Genomic DNA, 21,227 nt, shown 5'->3' on the forward strand with positions numbered 1-21,227 from the left:
AGAAGGAAGAGATAGGAATCCAATCGGCCCGGGCCCGAGGGTCGGTCAGGACCAAACCCTCATCGAAAATACCCACCCTCCTAAGGACGAACGGGACGCGAGGCCTTCACGGTTGTGTGTGTGTGTCCTGCCCGCGCTAAGGACATAAAATATTCAAAAGCGGGTCGCGCGCGATTCGGCCACGCGCGGCATAAACGAGAAGATGCTCCTGGGGGGGTCTATTGTTTTTCCAACACACTTAGAGGTTCGGTTGGCTTACCTTGTTGTTGTTGTTGTTGTGCAACATTGCGGCTGCTTTTCGTTTCGCTGTAGAGTCCGAACAAGCGTTGCGGCGCCATTCCGATAATTCAACAACAACCGCAAAATTAAGAAAGGATCAAAAGTCCAACGGGAAATTCGAAAAGTTTCCAACAAACAATGCGAAATCATGTAAACGGAACAGGGATGGCAATAGAAACGAAAGGAACGGATAAATAAAAGTGTCCAAAGGGCGAACGGTACGAACGAAGGGCCAAACGAAAGCAACAAATTAACACAAAACAGTTCCCCAAATACACAAATCAATCAAGAAGAATACAAAAGAATACGTACAGTGACAGTAAAAAGAGGTAAACAAAACAAACAAACAAGAAGCAAGTAAAGATAAGGTTAAAACATTAGACAACACATGTTAAAACACAGGCGGTAGCGGTTGTTCCGACGTGGATTGCGCGGGGCGAGGCGGCCAGAAATTGGGGGAAAAAAGAGAACCGAACGAACCGGGAAGAAGAAGAATTGAATTTAGTAACTGACACACATTTCCACTCACGTACACGGCACAGAGTTTAGCACACAGTTTTAAAGCGTGAAAATTCAGGAAAAATCAGCATTGGGAAAAACGGTGCTCCGTTGCTTTTGTTGTGTGCGCGGCGGATTTGGACACGTTGTTTGGATTGGTTTGGAATTTCGCGATTTCTTTTGCGCGATTTTTTGCGTAAAGGACTAGTAGTGGTAGTAGTAGTAGTAGAAAGTATGCCACCCACGGTTTTTCCTCCCACTCGCAACCGGAAACTCACTCATTGGTGTCAACACACACTTCGGTCACGCCGGGTTCGCAAACACACCGACACACCCACACACGCGCCGGGACTCGGGGAACTGTTGCACTTCCTTTCTTTCGGCTTTCTGCTGTCGCGTCCTCGCCGTTGGTCACTTTCGCTTTCGCTTCCGGCGCTTTCGTTGACGGCGGAACCTTTTCGGGGGGCTTCTTTATCCCCGGTTTGATTCCCGGCTCGATCCGATCAAAGGAGCCCAAGCGAACGAACTGTTTGGTAAAAAGGAAGCGAGCGCCTTTTGATTTGCTTCACTTTCGGGGTTTCGGTTGGAGAGCAGACTGGTCACGGACGGAGCTACGACGGGGCTGCGTCACGATCCGACGAGTGCTAGGCTTTAACTGGCGGCCACAACACTCGCCAGCGTCGCTTTTACTCGCCACTGCGTGTGAGTCCTGTGAGCGGCGCTGATCCTGGCGCTGAGAGCAGGACACCCGAGCGAGCGAGCGAGCGAGAGAGAGAGGGAGATTAGCGCGCTGCTCCTTGGTCTCTTCTTCCTCGCAGTACGCTGGGTGAGAGAGCGAAAGAGAGAGAGCGAGCGAGAGAGGTCCTGCGTAGCCCTCCACCCATTTTCCCACCCCACACACCCCGGTGGGGTGGGATGCATTCAACCAAGGACTCGACCGGGGTGGTTGGGTCGTTGCCGTCTCTCGCTCACCACCGACCGCCCGCCCGCCCGACCAGCCCACCCCACACCCCATTACTTTTTCATCCCCTCGATGAACGCGGGATGAAGTCGGCCTGTGGTCGGTGGTGGTGGTAGAGAGGGGGGTGAGCGAGCTCCGGATGCCGGCAGCCCGCCGCCGCCGCCCGCCGTCGCCGCCGTCGCCGTCGGCATCGTCGTCGTCGCCAGCGTCGAACGGGGGCCTGGAGGGTGAGTTCAGGTGGCGGTGGGAGTTGAACGACACTCGCCGGCCGTGGGTGGGTTTCCCGGTTTTCCTCGGCCCCTATGTACAGGCGGACCACCCACCACCCACCGATCCACCCCACGGGGGGTGGGTGGACTCGTATCGAGCCTCACACTGCGCGCGGTGGGTGCCCGACAGACTCGACTCCCTCGTACCCATTGCAGCCTTCGTCAAGCGGAACCCCCCCCCCCCTCCACCACCACCGGTCGCCACCACCCCGCACCCCCAGGGGGTGGGCGGTGGTGATGGCTTTTCCTCGCGCGCGCGTTATTCGCGTTTCGCCCCGCGGGGCCCCGGTCGGGACTTCACTCACTTTTCACTTTCTCCCTCTCCCACACCCGGGCCGGGCCACCCGCCTTCGGTGCCTTCAGCCACCGCCCCACCCCACCCCGAGGGGCGCGTAGCGATGCGAAGTTTGTCGACGGCGTTTTGGGCTCCGAGCATTCCGGGGATAGATCACACTCCGCTCCGTGCCGTGCCTTGCCGTAGCGTGCAGGAGCGTGTGACGCGGGACGTGGGTTGGCGGGGGGTGGGCCCCCCCCCCCCCCCCCCCCCCGCACCCGCCCCACGGATCACCATTCCGCCGGTTTGCGAATTTTTACACATTACCACGCCGCGCGCGAAGAAGGACTCCGTGGGCGCGTTCGAGAGGTGAGGAGTTGGCAGTGGGAGCCACGGCAGGGGGTATCACCCCCCGGTAACGCTCTCCCTCTCTCTCTCTCTGTCTCTTTCCCGCAATCAGTATTAACTGCAAATCGAGCCCCGAAATGGGACCGAATCCGGATCCGGATCGGTTATGGTCCGAATTTTTACAAAGTTTCATCTTTCGCCCATTTCTTTCATTTTTATTGGTTTTTTAACGACATTAACACCGATGGCACTTTGATGCTTTCGATAAATCAATTACTCTGTGGTCATTGTGGGTCCCTCGGTTTTGGTGAACCTTTAACACGTGGGTCAATGAGTCAATGTGGCAACTAACGATAGCGATAGCAAAAGTCGCCAATAGTCAGAATCAAATGTGACGTCATCAGAATTGCAGAAGATAAGTCGCTTGAGTTTGGATAGTGTTTCGGGATTGTTTGAAGATGGTGTTTTTGGATGGATCTTGTGGACTTTTCGACCCACCACCGTTCTTCGCAAGGATCCCTGGCATTAGCGGGATGGCTTAAGTCACAAGACTAGGACTAATTTAATGAATTGTTGAAATTGGGTAATCACTACTTCTAGGGCTACATTACATTCGTTTTGCATTCTTTTGCACGTGTCCGTAATACGTTTGCATCTCCATCTTAGTCCCGATCGTCGTACGCCATTCTCATGACATGACCGGCACACCGAAGCTTGGCGAGGCGTATACGTGCAGCAGTGGACTTCGTCAGCTTTGGACAGCAAAGTCCGTCTCCCAGAGATGGCTATGTGAGTGAGATAAAAGATCTGTGTATAACCCGATCTTCTATTGCAAATCTCGTGTTCAAGAAAGATTAGATTAAAGACATACACATCCAAGAAGACTGAAACTTACGGGGTTTTGTAGGCATATCAGAGATACATATTTCTTGTCCGATACCGGTAGGGTTATTTTACCAACCTTCTACCATTAGCTGGATGTTTTGGTGTCATTAGCTGGAATAGTGGAATGGAGGCTGAAATTGTATTCCACTCTATGATTCGGTATTTTCTTTTCGGAATCAAACTTAAACCAATTATCAATTCTTCGCTGTTTAGGAGATTTAATCACGATACCATCCAATACCGATTTCAGGGAAGCTAGAACTCCACGTTGAATGCCTTTTAATGAAGTTTTGATTTAGCACTTTGAGCAACAATTCAACCACCCAGAAACGGGTCCGGTTGAGGTCCAGGTCGTAACGATGAGGCTACCAGCCACGAGTCCATTTGCAGCAGTGCCGATTGTCAATCATTGAAGAACCAACGAATTCATACCCAAAATTTAAGCCAAGTTCCAGACAACAGAACTAGACTTGACCACAGATTCCTGGAAATGGTGTCGGACTCAGGGAAGCAAACGTGGTACGTCGAAAATGGTCCTTAGATGCGCGTTTCTGCCATCACTATCAGATGGGCCTCTGCATACCTGCATACTGTCCCTTTAGGAGCCTGTTGACAGCGTGTCACTGGTGTGTCGCTGAAAGGGAGTTCTCGATACGGCAGCTCGGCCATCGTCGAGCGATATCGAGCCCTAATATTCCTGGACCACACCAAGACAACGGCAGCGGAAGTGGATCAATCGATCGTCTTTAGATTAATTGTCTCTCTCTCTCTTTCTCCCTCTCTCTCTCTGCCGTACAGAGTCCTCGTTTGGCCAGGGGCCATGTGTCAAAATTTGGCCAGAGTTGGCCAGCGCGAGAAAGAATCATCTTCCTCGCGCCGCCGATGACGACGATGATGGACGGTGATGATGGGGCGGCCCTCGGGTCGTTTCGTCCATCATAACCGACCGGAGGGGGGAGGGGGGAGGGAGGCCTCGCAGCTCCGCCATTATCGGTTCAATATTGCCCACTTCCGGTGTTCGCCCCACCCACAGAATTCCCGGCCGTTGTTTTTAACGTGCAACCGAAGGCCCTCTCTCCCCCCGCCCCCCCCCCGTCACATTCGTAATTCATGCCCCCCCATCCACCGGATGTCCCCTCTCCCTCTCTCTGGAAACCCCCCAAGAGAAGGAGCCTTTCTTGGTCGAGAGATTAAGAGTGACGCAGCGGTGAGCCGGGGCCCAGGAGTCCAGGCCTTCGCTGCCGTGGGGCGGGGGGTACGCTTCGACCCGAATTCCTTGGGGAAGGGGGTGGTTGGCCGGGGTCGGTGGCGGGGCTGTTCCACCGGCTTCCTTCGCCATTTGTCTTTTCCTTTTTTTTTGGCGTCGAACGAAGCAAACCCCCACTCTCGAGGCCACCGCTGGAAATTGGAGCCACGGGCGGCAACCGAACGGCAAAAAGGTCCTCTTGCCACCACCACCGACCCACCCTTCCACTGGAACCCGAGGGTTCAAAAGACGGGACCAACTAAGACGCCGCGCCGAGACGAAAATGAGAAAAACAGCGACGACGGCCATCGCCCGAAGTAAAAGTTGGCCCGGAGGTGGAGTGCGGTGTGGGTGGGCTGGGGGAGTGGCATGGAGGGGGAGGATAGCAGGACTTTGACGGGCCTCGAGAGAAGAGGGTACAGTCGTCCGCGCCGTCCCGGAATTGGTTGGCAGCGAAACAGAAAAAAAGGACGAGGGAGAAACCGAGAGAGAAGGGGAAGGAACGAGGAGGAGGAGGAAAAAAGGACTCACCATCATGGCTTAAGGCAACCCGGCCCGGAGGGGGGATGATGGGGGAGGGGTTCCCGAGCGAAGGGACGGCAGAGCGCGCAGCAAAAAAAAAAAAAACCTTCCGTCCAGAGACCAAAGACGGTTATCCTTGGGGCCCACCCGCAAAATTCCACGGATATGGGTCCGTGGCCCGGTGCCGGACCACCACCGCGTCGTCCTCCTTCCACCTACTCACCCAGCCACCAACCCACCCAGCGTTTCTGCCCACTGAAGGGACCTCCGCACCGAGGCTCAGGCTGTGCGCGGGTTTGTGTGGCTGTGTATGTGCAGCTAAACCGGTATTCGGGGTAAGGGTGGAACCTCCCCCACCCCCAACCGCGTGGGTGGGGTATCCGGTTTTTTTTCTGGGGGCTTCCCCCCTCGAAGAGCCGAAAATGAAAAGTATTACGCTCGCTCTCCTTCTCTCTCTCTGTCTCTCTCTCTCTTTCTCTCTGGGAGCTGGGTGTTTGGCGAATTTCTTTAACACCCCCACCCATCGCCGGTTTGGGTGGGGGGATCCCTGCACACCGAGCGACCGAGCCCGAGAACTCAAACATCGGAGGCACCTTTTTGGGGCGGCGGCGGCGGCGAGTGGCGAACTTTTTTCGCTTCCCTCCCCCATCCGGTGGGTTGGGTGGTCCCCATCCGGTGGCCGGAGCCGGGGCCGGGGGCGGCAAATGGTTTTTCCGTTGGGGTGCTGCTCTGGGGGATGGGTTTTTTTTCCTCGCGACACGCCGCTCCGTACGATGGACGCTCCGACGAGAGACCGGAGAGTTTTCCTTCGGTTTTATCATCCCCTCCGCCCCCACCCAGCCCACGCGACCGCCGACGTTTTGACATGTGTGGGTGGGGTGGTCGGTTGGGTCCCCGGGTTTTCCTCCGTTGCCAGAGTTTCATTTGCACCGAGCGCGCGGGCGCTCCGCTGGGTGGTTGGGTGGGTGGTCGGTCGGTGGCCATCCCGTCCGTCGGTCCGGGTCCGGGTCCGGTGTGTTGGCAACGGCGAACAGATAGTCGCCGTTGCCCGGCCCGTTCCTGGAGGGTTCAGCTTTTTTCTGTCCTTCGCCCGTGTGTCCTTAGACGCCGGCCTCGTCGGTCCTCGGTCTGGCAGCAGCAAGGAGTCCCACCAAGGGGCCTGGGGTGGAGCCGGTGACGATCCCAAGAACGGAACGGTCCCTCGGAACTCGGGACCAGAAATGCAGCGGGAAGTGAAGCGAAAAAAAAGGCGGCAAAATAAAGGGAAAAAGGACACCGCCGCCAACGGAGGACGACGAGGACGACGACGGTGGGCCCACGGAATGAAAGAAAAAAACGTAGATAAAACGGAAGCTGCTGCTGCTGGGGTTCGGGCTCGGGCTGCCCGGTTTTCGATGCTGTCCTCGGGCCCCCGGTCGCAGGATACGTTTGGCCCTGCGGGAAGCGAAGCGGAAGGCGATGGAAAAGTATTGAAGTCACGGCCAGCTTACCAGGCTGTTGGGCTAAAATTTGTTTGAAAGTCTAAAATTGAGTAAAAACGTTTTTCAAACTAATTTCATCTTATTTTTGTTTACTCTTACTAACTTCTGGTAGATCGAAAATCGGCTAAGATCTGCCCCAGAACGGTTTGATGTGCGATGAAAGCGGCATTTAAACTCCTTCTGGACACCAATTGAATAGAAGTCATCTGATAATTCCATCAGAATAGACTCATTGTAAAGTAGACCTCACGGTAGAAAGGGTAAAACTCTGCTGATGCCTGGAGTATTTGGCCCTTTCTGGTTGCATCTATAGTAAACCACATCCTTCAAATACCACCAATATTTCATCGGTTTCGCATCGCCCAAGAAATCGATTAATGAGTAACTCATGTAACTCACTTATGTTGATAAGTAGTTTTGACTCATCTTCGCTTTTTGTCTATTCAACAACGAAAAGTAATTGATAACGAAGCGGTAATTTGAGTGAAAAATCGAATATACGTAGAATTTTGACGAATTTTATCCGTTTCGCCGATGCGATCCCAGCATAAGTCGCTCAAAAAATGTATTAATTTCCTGGCAATGGAGAAGCTCAAAAGGTGTTCATTAAAAAACTGGCTTTCAGCGATGTGGATGACGCTCTTGCATTTTACGTAGACCACGACAGGGTACATCTGTATTTGGCTTGCAAAAACAAAAGACCAAATACTTAGAACCTACACTGAAAAACTTCACAACAATTAATGTGACTTTGTTGAGGGGTTTAGTTTTTTCATATTAAAAGAACCTCTTAAAACTTAAGCAAGCTTTGCCGGGAGCGCTGGATTATCACACTCTGTTCCATCAGAAAAGTGTTCAAAAGCGTCAGAAGATCGTCGGTTGTGTCACGTCTATCATTCAAATAGGATGAACAATTTATACAATGCAATCCACCACATCGGCCAAATATATTAAAGTCTGGAAGTTTCTTATATAAGAAATAATGGTATTGATGCTACAAGAAACAATTGTATAAAACATGAGCAAAAGATGACCTTGCTAAGTGCCAAATCTTTTTAGAAAGTTTTAAACGGCTTAGTGCTGCAGGCCAAATTTGTTACAGACAAGCATTCCGTTTGAGTAAACGTAGAAGCTTTGTTATGTTCTCGAAAGACAAAGCTCATAAAAGTACACAAATGAACACTAATTAATACTACTTTTAAACAAAAATCAAATACCTATTTCAACAAAAGTAAACAATAAATCTTCACTGGACTGCAGAAAGTCAGAATGTCTTCCCTGGTCACAAGAAATTGGGGATTATTAAGCAGGCACAGTTTTCACCGTTGTTTGGCATAAATCGATCTATGACTAAAACGGCAGAGACTAACGTTTCAGAATCTGGCTGATTTTTTTTGAATTGACTGCAAAATAGCGGAGTTTTTTAACATTTAAATAGTATGGATCGTGATGGAGCATCGTGTATATACAGCAAGGAGTCAAAATTTAGAGAAACAAGGAACTCTTCAAAGATAAGCAAAAGAAATAATTATATAACGAATAAATTAAATAAATTAAACATATTCAACATGTTTCTATTATTGCTCGCCTGTTCGCTGAGAAAAACATTGCTTCTCGCGCTAGCGCCAAGGACTACCGCTTCGGTCGCGTTGTCCCTCCTCTCTTTCTCTCTCTTTTTTGCCGTGGTCAACGTCCTGCTCTCGCTCGCTCGCTCGCTCGTCATCGCGGTCCCGTGCCGGTCCCCAAAGAAGGTAGGTCCTCGGCTACGGTGCGAAGGTACGACCAGCGATGGAGGTCCCGTGGATCGGACCGTGATGCGTCGCCGTCGTCGTCGTCGTCACCGGCAGTCCTCTCTTCCTCCTCCCACAGTTCCCGCGCCCGTGTTGCCGCGCAAGGGTGGTGCGCGTCCTCGGTGTGCTATCCTCCCGGTGGAATCCCGTGGAATGGGGGAACGGAGAGCTTGGGGGACTCGCTCGGGGTAAAAACGCAAAATGGATACACACCACCACCGTCGGTTCCGCGTGTCACGCACCCGCGGTGCCACGGGAGTGGAGTGGCCGCAGGCGGTTCGGTACACGGTGGAGGAGGTTGTCCTTCCCGGCGGGCTTCGTTGGTCCGGGTGGGTTGGGTGGTGATGGTGGTGGTTTCGATAAAATCGAGTCGCTCCCCGCGAACGCTGAAAACCCCCGCCATCGTCGTCGTCGTCATCGGTGTGCCGAGGGTGCGGTCCATTTGCCGGAGCCACGGAAGGTGGACGAGCGGTAGAAGGGCACCGAAGTGGGGGTGGGTCGCCGGGCGGATGGAACGAGAAAATTATTAAAAGGGGTTTTCCTCGCGCTACACGGAAAATGCCGGAGCTGCGCCGCCCGGGAGCTCGGGTCCCCGGTGGCTCCAGCGTGAGGGAGCTGGGGGGTGGTGGAAATCGGGTGCCCCGAAAGGGGTTGAGCTAAAACTCCCACCTCGCCCGCCTCGAAGAGGAGCGACCCAGCGGCGGCGGTGGTGGCGTGGCAGCAAATTGGAAGGACGATAAGAAGCGAGCGGAATGAGGGGGTCAGGGGGTGGAACGAGGTGGTGGGCGCGATGCGAGGAAAAAAAGCCGGGAAAACTTTCGGCGTCCTTGTTGTTTTCCACGGCTGGCGCCGCCCGCTCATGGGATGGAGCTCGCGCTGCTCTGCGGAAAATTGACGCTTTTCTGCGTCAGACCGTGGCGCAGAACGAGAGGCAGGTGGGCGGACGGGCGGCCGGATGAAGTTGGAACAATCGGTTCCACTTTCCCAATTTTCCCTCCGTCGGTCGGCTCGTTCGGGTCCGGGTCCTGGTTCTAAGATGATGATTTGAGCGATGCGAGACGGAAAACACAGGAAGCGGTCGTCCCGGTTTGGGTGACGGAGGCGGTAGAAGAAGAAGCTGGCGGTGGCCAAGGACAGCTTTGGGAGGGGGAGGCTTTCTTGGGAGATTTTCCCGCTTCGGCCAGGGCATAGTTTTGGGAGTTTCGACCGTGGTACCGCCGCGACCGAAGAATGTGGAAAATAATCGAAAAACTTCCCACACACACACCCACACACAGTGGCGGGGACGCATGTGGAAAAGATAGTTGGCTCACGGACGGACGGACAAAAGCACACGCACACCAACACCGAGACCGGGCGGAATTGTTGTTGTTTTGCGGCTTGAAACGCCACTCGTCTGCATAATTTATGCGGCTCAAGTTAAGGATGAAAATAAGAAGATGCAGAGGAAGAAGAAGAAGAGGCGACCAATAACAACAGTATGGCCTACAAGGTGGTGGTCACCACCCACAGCACGGCACGGGTCTGGAAAATGTTGTTGGAAGGAAGTTGGAATTGTTTTACGCAGACCCAGATGCAAATATTTGTTTGATCGCTTTAGTCACCGCTACGATTGGCGCAATTGAATAATTTATAATAATTAATCATAATTAATAATTAAGAAAAAGTTGGTTCTTAAGAAAAACTCATAAGTTTATCATTGGAAAAGGCAATTAAATCTATTTTGTTGATACACGCTTAAATAATTAAGGACTGATTGAGGATAGGATGATTTATTGGGAATCTAAGTTATCAGGAATTAAATATTATTGTTCAATCTAGCGAAGCCCGCACTATGGAACATCGTCATCAGTTAAAAAGTCTTGCTAAGGATGAAGGACACGGGATGTGCCGAATTAATCCAATTTATGATCCTGAGACGATCAAACCTCAAGCCCCAGACAAACTACAACCTTCAGCTATCGAGTAAATCCGAAATAAGATTCTGGCCGTGGTTCATAAAAAAACAACAGATATATAAGAAGTTGATTATTAATCCTGCCAAACCTGATTAAAAAATCCTGCGACATAATGTTGAAAGTTTAAAAGTACTTGGATTGTCTTTTCCCATGGATCGTCGTCAGTTACGTTTTCTGGGTTATAAAGTCCAGTGCCACATCAATAGACGTAATTTAGTGAAACGGAAAAAAACAATAGAAACAATATTGGGCTGTCACATCAATTATGAAAAACACTCCTGAGACTAAGTACTGAAAGAATTTTAGAATAATGTAGGAGCAACAGTCTTTGACGCAGGCACGATTCCTTAACCTAGATTAATGGATTGATGCAGAGAGCTAAGGTTTTGTTTAGAGATTTCCGATTCACAGCTGAATACCTGTAGCTAAAGTTTTCAGTTGTCAGTGATCAGTGTAAGTCAGAAAAGTATTTAATATCCTTGTACAGTAATTTTAAGATTTAATTGTACCTTAAACACCAAAAGGTTTTTTCAGATATTAACACATACGATACGCGCTCTCCGACAAAAGTCTCTTCTTAATCAAGCTATCAACATGTGGTGTTTATTAATCAATAAAAGAGGCACAATTGAAAACAATAATTAACCCTATAAAGCGATCAACGACACCCCGCTGTCGGTCAGTCCACACCGTCAAGGTTACGCACATCCACACACCTACGAAGCACAAGTCAATTATAATTTACACGGTTCCGGCTTACACCGGTGTGTGCCTACCAGCCGGAAAAGCCTCCAACCGGCGGATTCGGGATCCTGCTTGGCGTGGCTAACCGGATGCAGCAGAACGCGCACCGGGGGCTTTTTACTTCCGGAACGTTGAGTTAATAAATCTCAGCCACATTACGCCACCGGAAGCCGTGAGTGGCCGAGAACACGCCGCGGTGGGCGCTTAGCTCTACGCAGTAAAAAGGATTAGGAGATGGATGCGGGTGAATGAGAGAGAATGGATGCCGAAAGAGAAGGAGCTGGTGATGCTGTTGTTGCTCCAGCCAGGTGGCCCACCAGCCATGTCCCATGATGAGGTTCAGGACTAATGCGAACGGACGTAGTGCTTATATAGCAGCACTATAAAGCTGCAGTGGACAGCGAAAAGAAGTGTAGCTGAAGAACGTAAAAGATTTTACGAAATACGGGGATGAAACATTTACGTGGTGGATAGCCAAAAACGATAATATCTGTGCTTTCGAGGTAATGTACGAGGGGCGTTCAAAAATTTTTACGACATTTAAATTTTCTCGGGCTACGTACATCCGATTATCGATTTCTTTGTGGCGATAGGTTGTTACACATCTCAGTAGGTTATGATGAAAAATTCGGCCATTTCGAGTAATCGGTCAATGTTTTACAGCTGTTTCACTGTGCACGTGTCTTGAGTCATCGTCGACTTTTCTCTACTCCGGAAAAAGGATGGCGAAGAATCTTTATCAAATTTTGTGTGAAAAACGAAATTAAGAGCTCGGACGCTATCGAAATGTTGGCTGTGGCTTATGGTGAAGCTATTATGACCATAACTAGCGCTTATCGGTGGTTCAAATTGTTTTCAGAGGGCCTAGAAGCTGTGCACGTCGAAAAGCCATGTTTGGTGGAATGTGAAATGTTTTGCTTACAATTTACTTCGATTGCAGGGTCGTGGTGCTTCATGAGTTGTTGTCGGTAGATAGAACGATCAATAACGAATATTACCTGCAAGTAATGCGCAATTCGCCCGAAAAAATCTGTCACAAATGCCCGGAGTTGTGGGCCATTTGTGGGCCAAACCAAAATTAGCTATCGCGCTCCTGTTCACACATCGTGGTTTCTGCGTGAAATTTTGGTCAAAATAATGTGCTGCACAAATTTTCGGCCCACAAAGGATGCCTACCGATACCGCGTTCCCCAGATCTGTCTTCTTGTGACATGTTCCTGTTTCAAAACATAAATTACCTCTTCGTGGTCAATTAGTTTGTAGAGTACACAAAAATCGACGATGGGCCGAAACACGCCCAAGCAAAACAGCTGGCAAAAACTGACTGATCATTAAAACTGGCCAAACTTTTCACCATAAGCCGCTGACATGTGTAGCAATCTAACGAATTAAAAAAACCGAAAATCGGATGTACGTAGCCCGAGAAAATTCAAATGTCGCAAAAATTTTTGAACACCCCTCATATTACTATTTTGGCCTTGTGGCTTGGAGCATCGCCCTGCTGTAGGATGAAATCCTCATCAATGACCCCTTCAGGTACGGCTGGATCCTGACCTCTTTCGTTTGAGTCAAGTAAATTTTCGAGTCCACCAATGATAATACTTTTGGCATTTTGTTTTAGCACACACATAGAAGAAACTCATAGTTGACTCATAGTAAGGACTGATCAGTCTAGACTACTTTTTCCAAGAACAATGAACGTTTCAAAGCATTCCGATATTTAAATGCCATCTCTTTATCCTGGCCTTAATGTGCTTCATCCGTTAGTTTACATTATTCAAGGGTTCTGCCATCTTACGAGCTGAGTAAAAGCATAACGTCTTGTGAATTCTTCACCATGCGTTTCTCAGTCCTAATTTTGCATTTTGAACATGAAAACAAAAATCACTATAACTAAAACAATAAAATAAATAATTCACTCTATTCTAGTTGCTTTATCCCGGAGTGCTAAAATTCCTATGGCTCTAAGAACCTTCAGCTAACTCTTCTCAACATCTTGTAAGAGCAATGTAAAACGAAGATATTTTCAAATTATTCCAATATTGAGAAATCGAACTTATTTTCGCTACCCACTGTTTGTTTATTTCTAAGATATCTAACCCACAAAAGTGTCTTAAACAATAGCCCAATCCTGGCTGATGGATGGACAGCATCTTTAAATTCCAACCCAAAAAACAGAGTGTCACCCGATAATAGGTCGTCGCCTACGTCTGAAAGGCTCCAAATCGAACAAAATCAAACGAAGAGCAACAAAAAAAACCCATAAAAAGGACAAGGACCAAGTCGCCAACTCTTCGAGCGACTCGAGCAATGTGTCCTTCTTCTTGCGCCAGTTTCCGTTGGCAAGGTCAGTTCGGTCGGGCCGAGAAGAGACCGATTTTCCACTCGCCCAGTATGTCTAGCACCCACCCAGCCACCCGCCGCCGCCCACTACCGGCACCAGCAGCAACAGACGCAATGAGTGGGCGAAAACAACGCCATCAATACGCCCCCCCCAACGTGGCGCAACGAACCAACATTTCCATTCCCAATCTCACCGAGTGCCCGGCCGTGTATGTCTGTGTGTTTGCGCGAAGAATAAGCGCGTATGCGGATCGGGAGAGAATGAAATGTTTTATGTTTGTGCAGAGCCACCCACCCAAATGCCACCCACCGGCATTCTTTGGCGTGCGCGTTTTTCCCGCGCATCGCACACGAACCATCGTCCTTGCCGGGCGTGGAAACTTTCTCCGCTCGGCAGAGGATTCTGCCGCTCACCGGCCGTAGTTTCTCTCTCTCTCTCTCTCTCTCGCAGGATTCGTTTTTCGCCCCTATTTTTCCTTTCCTCGCCGCCGGCTCTCTGGGCTGGCGATGGCCTACATTTCCATTCTACGGGGCCATCGATGGCGCTGGCGCTACTACACACGCCGCTTCTTTACGCTCAATGTCAAGTTCCTGTTTGTCCGCCGCTCTCGTGTGTACAAGTGCACCACACGTACACACGCCGCCAGGACACGTTGGCTGGCCTGGCGTGTGCTTGTGTGGCTGTGGGTCGGCTCCGAAAATCCGGATCCATTTGCCAGCGCCACCGACGCATTCAACAGGTGATTGTTTTCCGGTTAGTTTTTCCGCAACCGAACCAAAGGCCCGGCTGCGATGTGGTGCGGTCGTTTCATTTTATTCGCTTTGCTCTCTCTCTCTCTCTCTCTCTCTCTTTCTGTCTCTCTCTCTCTCTTTCTTTGTTTTATTCAGTTGCTGTGGTTACCACTCACGTGGTTTGTATGTTTGACAACGATAGGTTTCTCTTTGGCCACTTGCGAACTCGAGCAGGAGCAAATGGGTTGTAAATAGTTCGCTTTGGCCATTCTACATGCGCTTCCGATTGGCGCTTCACTGAGTCCACTGTTGAGGAATTTCCGAGAGCTCGTAAACCTCCCTCGTTTAGTTTAAACGCATTTCTGTCGCGGACTAATAAGTAGAACTATTTACTGTGAATTGGCTATTTCCTATATTAAAGTAGAGTAGAGTTAAGTAGAACTATTTTCTGAAAATCGGATGGCGTCGTCTAATGGCGTTTTGGATAGTCTCAGATTCGTATGTCTGGGATCTGTACCGGTTCTGTATACAAACCCAGCTTCATCCGTCGCGACACGAGATACGAGTGAAATAGTTTTCTTAGAATGACCTGTTGGCTGCTAGCATCCGAGCGCGAATCTCCTCCGTTATGTCGTTGTTGATGCTAACCGTTGAGTCTAGCTAGGTTCTGTGCTCATGTTCTGTTCAGTTCTGTCATCATGTATTTGGTCTTGTGAGAACAAGAGTTTATCTGCAGACTGAGATTGTCCGCAGTTTGCTCAAGTCTTTAACCTATAATATCTATGTCATCAGCAAAGGGTAGAACATGGCTGGACTTGAAGTAGATGGTCTCTGATGGTCCTTCTGATGGAGGGAGTTGACCGTTACTCGGATACTAATCGTGGTCTCATACAGTTTTACTCTGGGTATACTATCATATGGGGCCTTGAAAACGATGAGAAGATAGTAAGTGTTCTTACGAAACTCACCGATCTTTTCAAGGATCAAGGATTTCAAGGATCTGTCGCATAGGGCAAATGATGAAATTGTTGTAACTAGTTTGCATTTAATTTTGTATTTCCAAGCTGTTACCTCATTGGAAATGTTCTGTTAAGATGAAACATTCAAATGAAAGCATCGGTAGGTCAATAATTCGCCTAATGCGATTAAGAATGGCTTTGACTGAGGGGCACGTTTTTAAAGTGAAGGACCTCAATCTCAAAAATCTATATATTGAGAGATCTTGCAGAAGTGTTAAGTGTTATTAGGATTTGATCAATGTTTTGGAGATGATGCAGAAACTATTATTCCAAAATGAAGCTCTTTAAAGGCAATCATTATGAGGTGAGTTTTTTGTTCAGAAATTTGACCACATTGGAACATTCATTCAACAAGTCATCATATGGCTTTCTTATAATCTCTAACTAAAATTGTCTCTTTGTCTGTGGCTAGCATGTAGCTCATCCGTCTGCGCTCCACGAAGTAGTCGACTTTTGAAGCGAGAAACATCAGTTAGAACTTTGAAAGTTAAGGGAAAATTTTACGTTGGTGCTTAATACGGTTCTATCCATTTAGATTGCAATGAAAAAGATTGCTCAAGCCTTTGATAAATTGTTGGCCCCACGGCTTTTACGATCTTAGAAAGAGCTAGCCTTAAAAATGATGCAGTACATTTTGATTCTAAATTTGCATTGTTTTATTCTACACGTCTCATTGCCACATTATTTGACGTACAAATAATTATCAGTAAAGTACACGTGAAACTCCAACGTAGCCAATGCGATGTTGGGCTGTTTCCAGAATTGGCAGAATTTCCAGAATTCGTCTCAGCAAGGCAATGGCATTAAGAAAATATATTAAAATTGAAATCGCCCTGCTCACGCCCTCACGCCTAGACCCGTCTCCAGACTACCAACCGACTCGTGGAGGAGTGCAAAGAGTTGGGGGGAACGGGATTGATATCGATTGAAGGATAAATGAGAACCCGATTGAGATGGTTCACCGTCTCGACCCGGAATATTGCCCACGCCCCACCGGATCGCGCCAGGAACAGCAACGCCGAAGGCGAGCCGCCTTTTTTCTCTCGGCCATCCCAAGACCGAGCTTTGCCAATTTTTTGCTGTGTGGCAAAGGATCGCAGGACCACTTTTTTGCCTCCTAATGGTCGCCACTCGGTGGACCCGTTTTCATGGTGCCGGCCAAAGGTATTCTGCGCTGGCCAACCGTCGCAACTTATCCAAGCCATTGCCATCCGAATGAGCTCTCTCCGTCCGATGAGTCTCAGGTTCGGTGGCCGATGGCGCGCCCCCTCCCGAAAAGGGCGTCCTCCAGGGGCTGATCACCTGATGGAGGATGGGTGCCCACCCGCCTCCTCGGTCGGTCGGTTCGAAGCATTCCGCTCGAAATCGAATGATGTCCTCGATGCTTCTTTCGTTCTTTTTCGTCTTTCACCGTTGTCGTCCTGGTCGTCGTGGTCGTTTTTGTCTCCCTGTTTTCGTCGTTTTTTTTTGCTTCAACACCGACGATGAACGGTGCCAGGGAACGATCCGAATTCGATATACTCATTTCTGGAGTCTTGAGGAGTGCCGCGAGGCACAGCTCATCGAACGGACCAATCGGATGATTTTTATCGGATGCTTTTGAAGCATCCGACGGAGCGCGAGATGTTGAAGAAATTAAAATTGGCACTAACTTTGCGTCGTTCAATGTTTAAACGAAATGGGTTGCATTAAAGTATAGGAATTATATTTTTAAATTTGTGAGTAGTGATTATGCAGAGTTCTTCTATAGTTTAACAGACGCACTAAGGCACTTCCAAAACGTCCATGCGATCCATAAGAAATGTTTATGCAAGAATGAAATGTTAAAATGTCACAGAATGGGATGTTATGATAGCATACAAACTGTTCCAAAAACATTTGTGTTTTATGTATTTAGGATTCCACGTGGTTCCTGTTTTAAATGTTTTGGTTGTTTTAAACGAATAGTAAAACTGTACAAAATTTGCGACTTGTTGTATAATGTGTTGTTAACACAGTTCCCCACATACTCTGCAATATATTTCTTAAAGATTTTCAACAAGACGCTTTTTTGACAATTATGCTAACGTAATGTAGGTTGTTGTCAAAATGCTTGTCCATCTTTGAAATTTTCTTTTCGCAGAATTCTAAAATTTGCTTTTTCGCTGAAGAAAATTTAGCTTAGCTGGAAAAATATTTATGGCATATTGTCTTCCTTGTTGATGGTCAGTAGACGATTCATTTTCTAAAAGAGCGAACATTCAACTAAACGTTTGACACTTGACACTTTGACGCGATGTCCGATACATTCCAAAACCTGTAAAGTGCCGGTCCTTTAATTTCAAAAGGTTCATTAGGTTGAAATCTATCCCGTCATGATTAAGCCACGACATAACATTTTTTTAAAATTAATAACGTTTAATTAATTAATGTTTTTTGTTATTAATCATCCGTCAGTTTCCGTATATTTATTAAAATAGATTTTAGCATACTCACAACAACGAGCGCTAAAATATTGACAGCCTTTGGAATTGGTCAATGGTATTTTAACGAACCTATCCCAGGCTAGAAATCGGTTGCTCCTTCATGCTCCATTAGAATGATCTTAAACAACCTAAGGCGAAGCGAAGTGATCATGAGTGTTCAACGATGATCGGTGAAGGCAGCCTCACTAACACGTGCCCCGGAAACACGTGTTCAAATTCCCTGGGCACACGTGTTAATTCTTTAAGTTATGCTTCAAACAGCGAATGATGCTGGAAGCACTGCTTGTAGTATTTGGTTCCACAGCTCAGCGGCAGTGCTAGTGCCGAAGGTAGCGGAAATTTCTGCTTTCTTTACGCCAACCGTTGGCGTTGCGTTGGTCCCAAGAAACCGACCCAGGCGGGGCGTGGGATTAGCTTGTTATTCTCCGGTTTTTTGAGAGCATTAAAAGCGCGGACCTTTGAACTTTTCGATCCACATCACTCCGGCTAACGGGGCCCACTTTCTTGTTCACGTTTTGTTTCGTTTTTCCGAACGCTGCGCTGTATTTTGCGCTTCCCTGGGAGTATCCCCAGGGCGGCCCAGAGTTTCTGGTTGGCAACGGCGACGACGGTGAAAGACGCATCTTGCTCACGCGGTGCCGACGGAAGCGACGGAACAGGGCACCCGTCGTCCTGAAACCGCTGGCAGAAAAGTCGTTGGTCCCATCGTCGGGCCCCGGGGTGGTCCGGTCGAAATTAGAAGCTCGGCGCCCTCGGCGTGTTTATGGCAACGGTGAAAAAAACATCCCCGGTGGGGGGGGGGGGGAAGATAGGAGACGCACCGCAACCCTCCCGAACCCGCCGCAGCATCTTCGTGAGTCCCATTTCCGGTTAGCTCGGCACAACGCGCCCGGGGATCGCCGCTTTCCACGCTGGCGGCTACTCTACGGGACGGAGTGGAAAAAAACAAAAAAAAATGGGGAAAAACGGGGGCGACCCACCCGCCCGTTGAACCACCGAAAATGATCAGAGTTTTCCGTGGGTTTTGCACCCCCCAAGCCGGCCGCGTTTTCTTCCGTTCCACCGGTTCCGTTCCGACGAGCCAACGTTCATCAGAGCCAACGGTGGGTAGCTCCGACCCCACTTTCCGGATGCTGCCGTCCCGTGTGTACGTGGGAGAGGTCGGAAGGGGCGAGCATGAACCTTCGTCCGCCAGATGGGGGTCCGCTGCCGAGGATCCGCTCCTTTCTGCCGCGCTTTCTGTTACTTTCCTCTCCTGGCTTTCGTGCGCTTGTTGTTCGGTTCCGTCGCTTATTTTGTTCTCTTCGCTTCGCTCCTCGACTCACTTTCGGTATTAGTCCCGGTGCGTTTCGGTGAAAAGGACGACCACCCCCCGCCGGGTGGACGACGACGGTACCCCGCGCTGGGTTGGTTCCCAAAGGGCAAAGCGGGTCCGGGCCGAACAGTGAAACGGGAGACTTTCGGAAGGCGAAATATGAGGCTACGTAACTTATGGAAGGACCTCTCTCTCTCTCTCTCTCTCTCTCTTGCGCGTTCCCGGGCCAGCAGCAGTAGCTCCTCTTGGACGTTACGGACTCGTTTCTCTTCCTTTTTTTTGCTCGGCTTTACTTCACTCATCATCCTTCGAGGCCGGCCAAAAAACAAGGTCCTTCCTTTCCATCGACGCCACCGACGGCGGACGTCCCAGTGCTAGGCGGACGAAGGAACAAACAAGCACCGCGTCGACGATTGACGGCTGCGAGTTCTTCGGATCGAAGTTTCGGTTCGAGCGAAAATTGTAACTCCTTGTTCGCGAACCTCGATGGAAGTTCGAAGGACCTCAGCCGTATTCACAGCTCTTGCCGTCTTACCGGACAGTTTTGGCCAGTTCTGAACCACCTCTCCAACAGCCGCCAGAGCAAATGGATACGAAACCAACCAAGGGCTATTTATAAGCAGCTCTACATCGAACCTAAATCGGCGGAAGGGCTGCCAATTACACGAGCGGGTGACGCAGCGAAGGACACTCTTCACACGAACTTGGTGACCTGCCTGGCGGCGAGAAAGGGTTTCGGGTCCACCAAAAATCCTTTGCGTTAATTATTTTTGAAAATCGTCCCAAGTTCCCGCTTTCAATTACAGCAAAAAATGCAATCCTTGACGACCTGTTTCGGGGGTCGGAAAAAATTCAAGATGATGGAATACCCCGGATGCCGGATGTGGAGTGTAATGTCATCAAGCAATTTAGATATTGGATGCAGTGTGCTTAGACACGTTTGCAACCGTTGCACCGTTCTTCGGACGTTATCAGGGGCAAGTAAAAATCCTTCGATCAACGTTATCATGAGGCCGTCGATGGATTGCATATAGATTAGGTTAAGTTTATCCGATCTGAGGTCATCATCCGAGGCAGCTGCAGGATTTATTCGATGAAAAATTGGCAACCGGCTTCAGCAAAATTTGAGGCAACATCTTGAATTTGTCCCACAGAGCATCCAGCGCAATCCAGTGCAATGTGATTTATTCCTATTTTTGTACAAATATTTTGTGGACCTTTAACAACTTTTTAACGACTATTTAGTATTAGCTCGTCAATATTACCTTAGCTCAACAAACTACAAAAACCAGAACCACAAATACGATATTCTCTTTAACTAAACAATATCCCATTTTAAATGTATTAGCAATCAAAAGTGAATTTTATTTAGCAATATACTTCATCCAAAGACCTTATTTGAAACCACAAAAAATCAGTTCGAGCACAATCCAAAATAAGTGCTTGTATGGAAATATTTTGTAGGACCTCAAACGTTTCTGTAATTCAAAGCGAAAGAAACTTAATATAGGAGAGGATTTTCTTATGAGACAGACAGTTTAGAAGCGTCACGTCAAGAAGTACAATGAGAAAGTCTTCGCACTGGTGCAATGCCAATAAATATGATGGTTTTCACGGACAGTCTAGTCCCAGAGCCCAAAGACCGAGATTCGCTTCTCCATAGTCCTTAGTTCCAGCATTTGGTAGCTTATTTCCACCTTATCGTAGCTTATTTCCACCTTTACTTACTCGTTCCGACTATGAGTTTTGATTATTTTTTTCGCAAACAGAACCATATGGTTGTCGCAATTAATCTGCTTCTTATAAGTGAACAACCCAAACTAATAAAACACGACCTTTTTGTCCCTTCTTTTTCACAGTATAAACCAAGTGATAGATTAAATTCTTCACACCTCGTTATGGGTGTCATGGTTTAAAGTATCGGCAGGTTAAATGTTGAAAATCGAAGAATAGGTATGTAATGTTTCCCAGTACTTGAGATTCAGTGATTGTGATAGGGGAAAATGGAACCAGAGTCAATTTGAATTTCAAGCTTTAGTTTCATGTCAGAATTTGCACCGTGTATACCAATGTTCATAACGAAGAACCATTTATCATT

At 48.7% G+C, this 21,227-nt stretch overlaps 1 protein-coding gene across 1 annotated transcript in view; it reads right to left on the minus strand.

The window, feature by feature from the left end:
- Positions 1-21,227, minus strand: part of LOC131207710 (nucleolar protein 4) — a 62,863-nt gene that overhangs the window by 8,384 nt on the left and 33,252 nt on the right. Inside the window, exon 6 of the mRNA XM_058200336.1 lies at positions 260-306. Within this exon, the coding sequence (XP_058056319.1) occupies positions 260-306 (47 nt within the window). The remainder of the gene's footprint in view (positions 1-259; positions 307-21,227) is intronic.

The sequence above is a fragment of the Anopheles bellator genome, chromosome 2, assembly GCF_943735745.2.
Source record: "Anopheles bellator chromosome 2, idAnoBellAS_SP24_06.2, whole genome shotgun sequence".
Lineage (NCBI taxonomy): Eukaryota > Metazoa > Arthropoda > Insecta > Diptera > Culicidae > Anopheles > Anopheles bellator.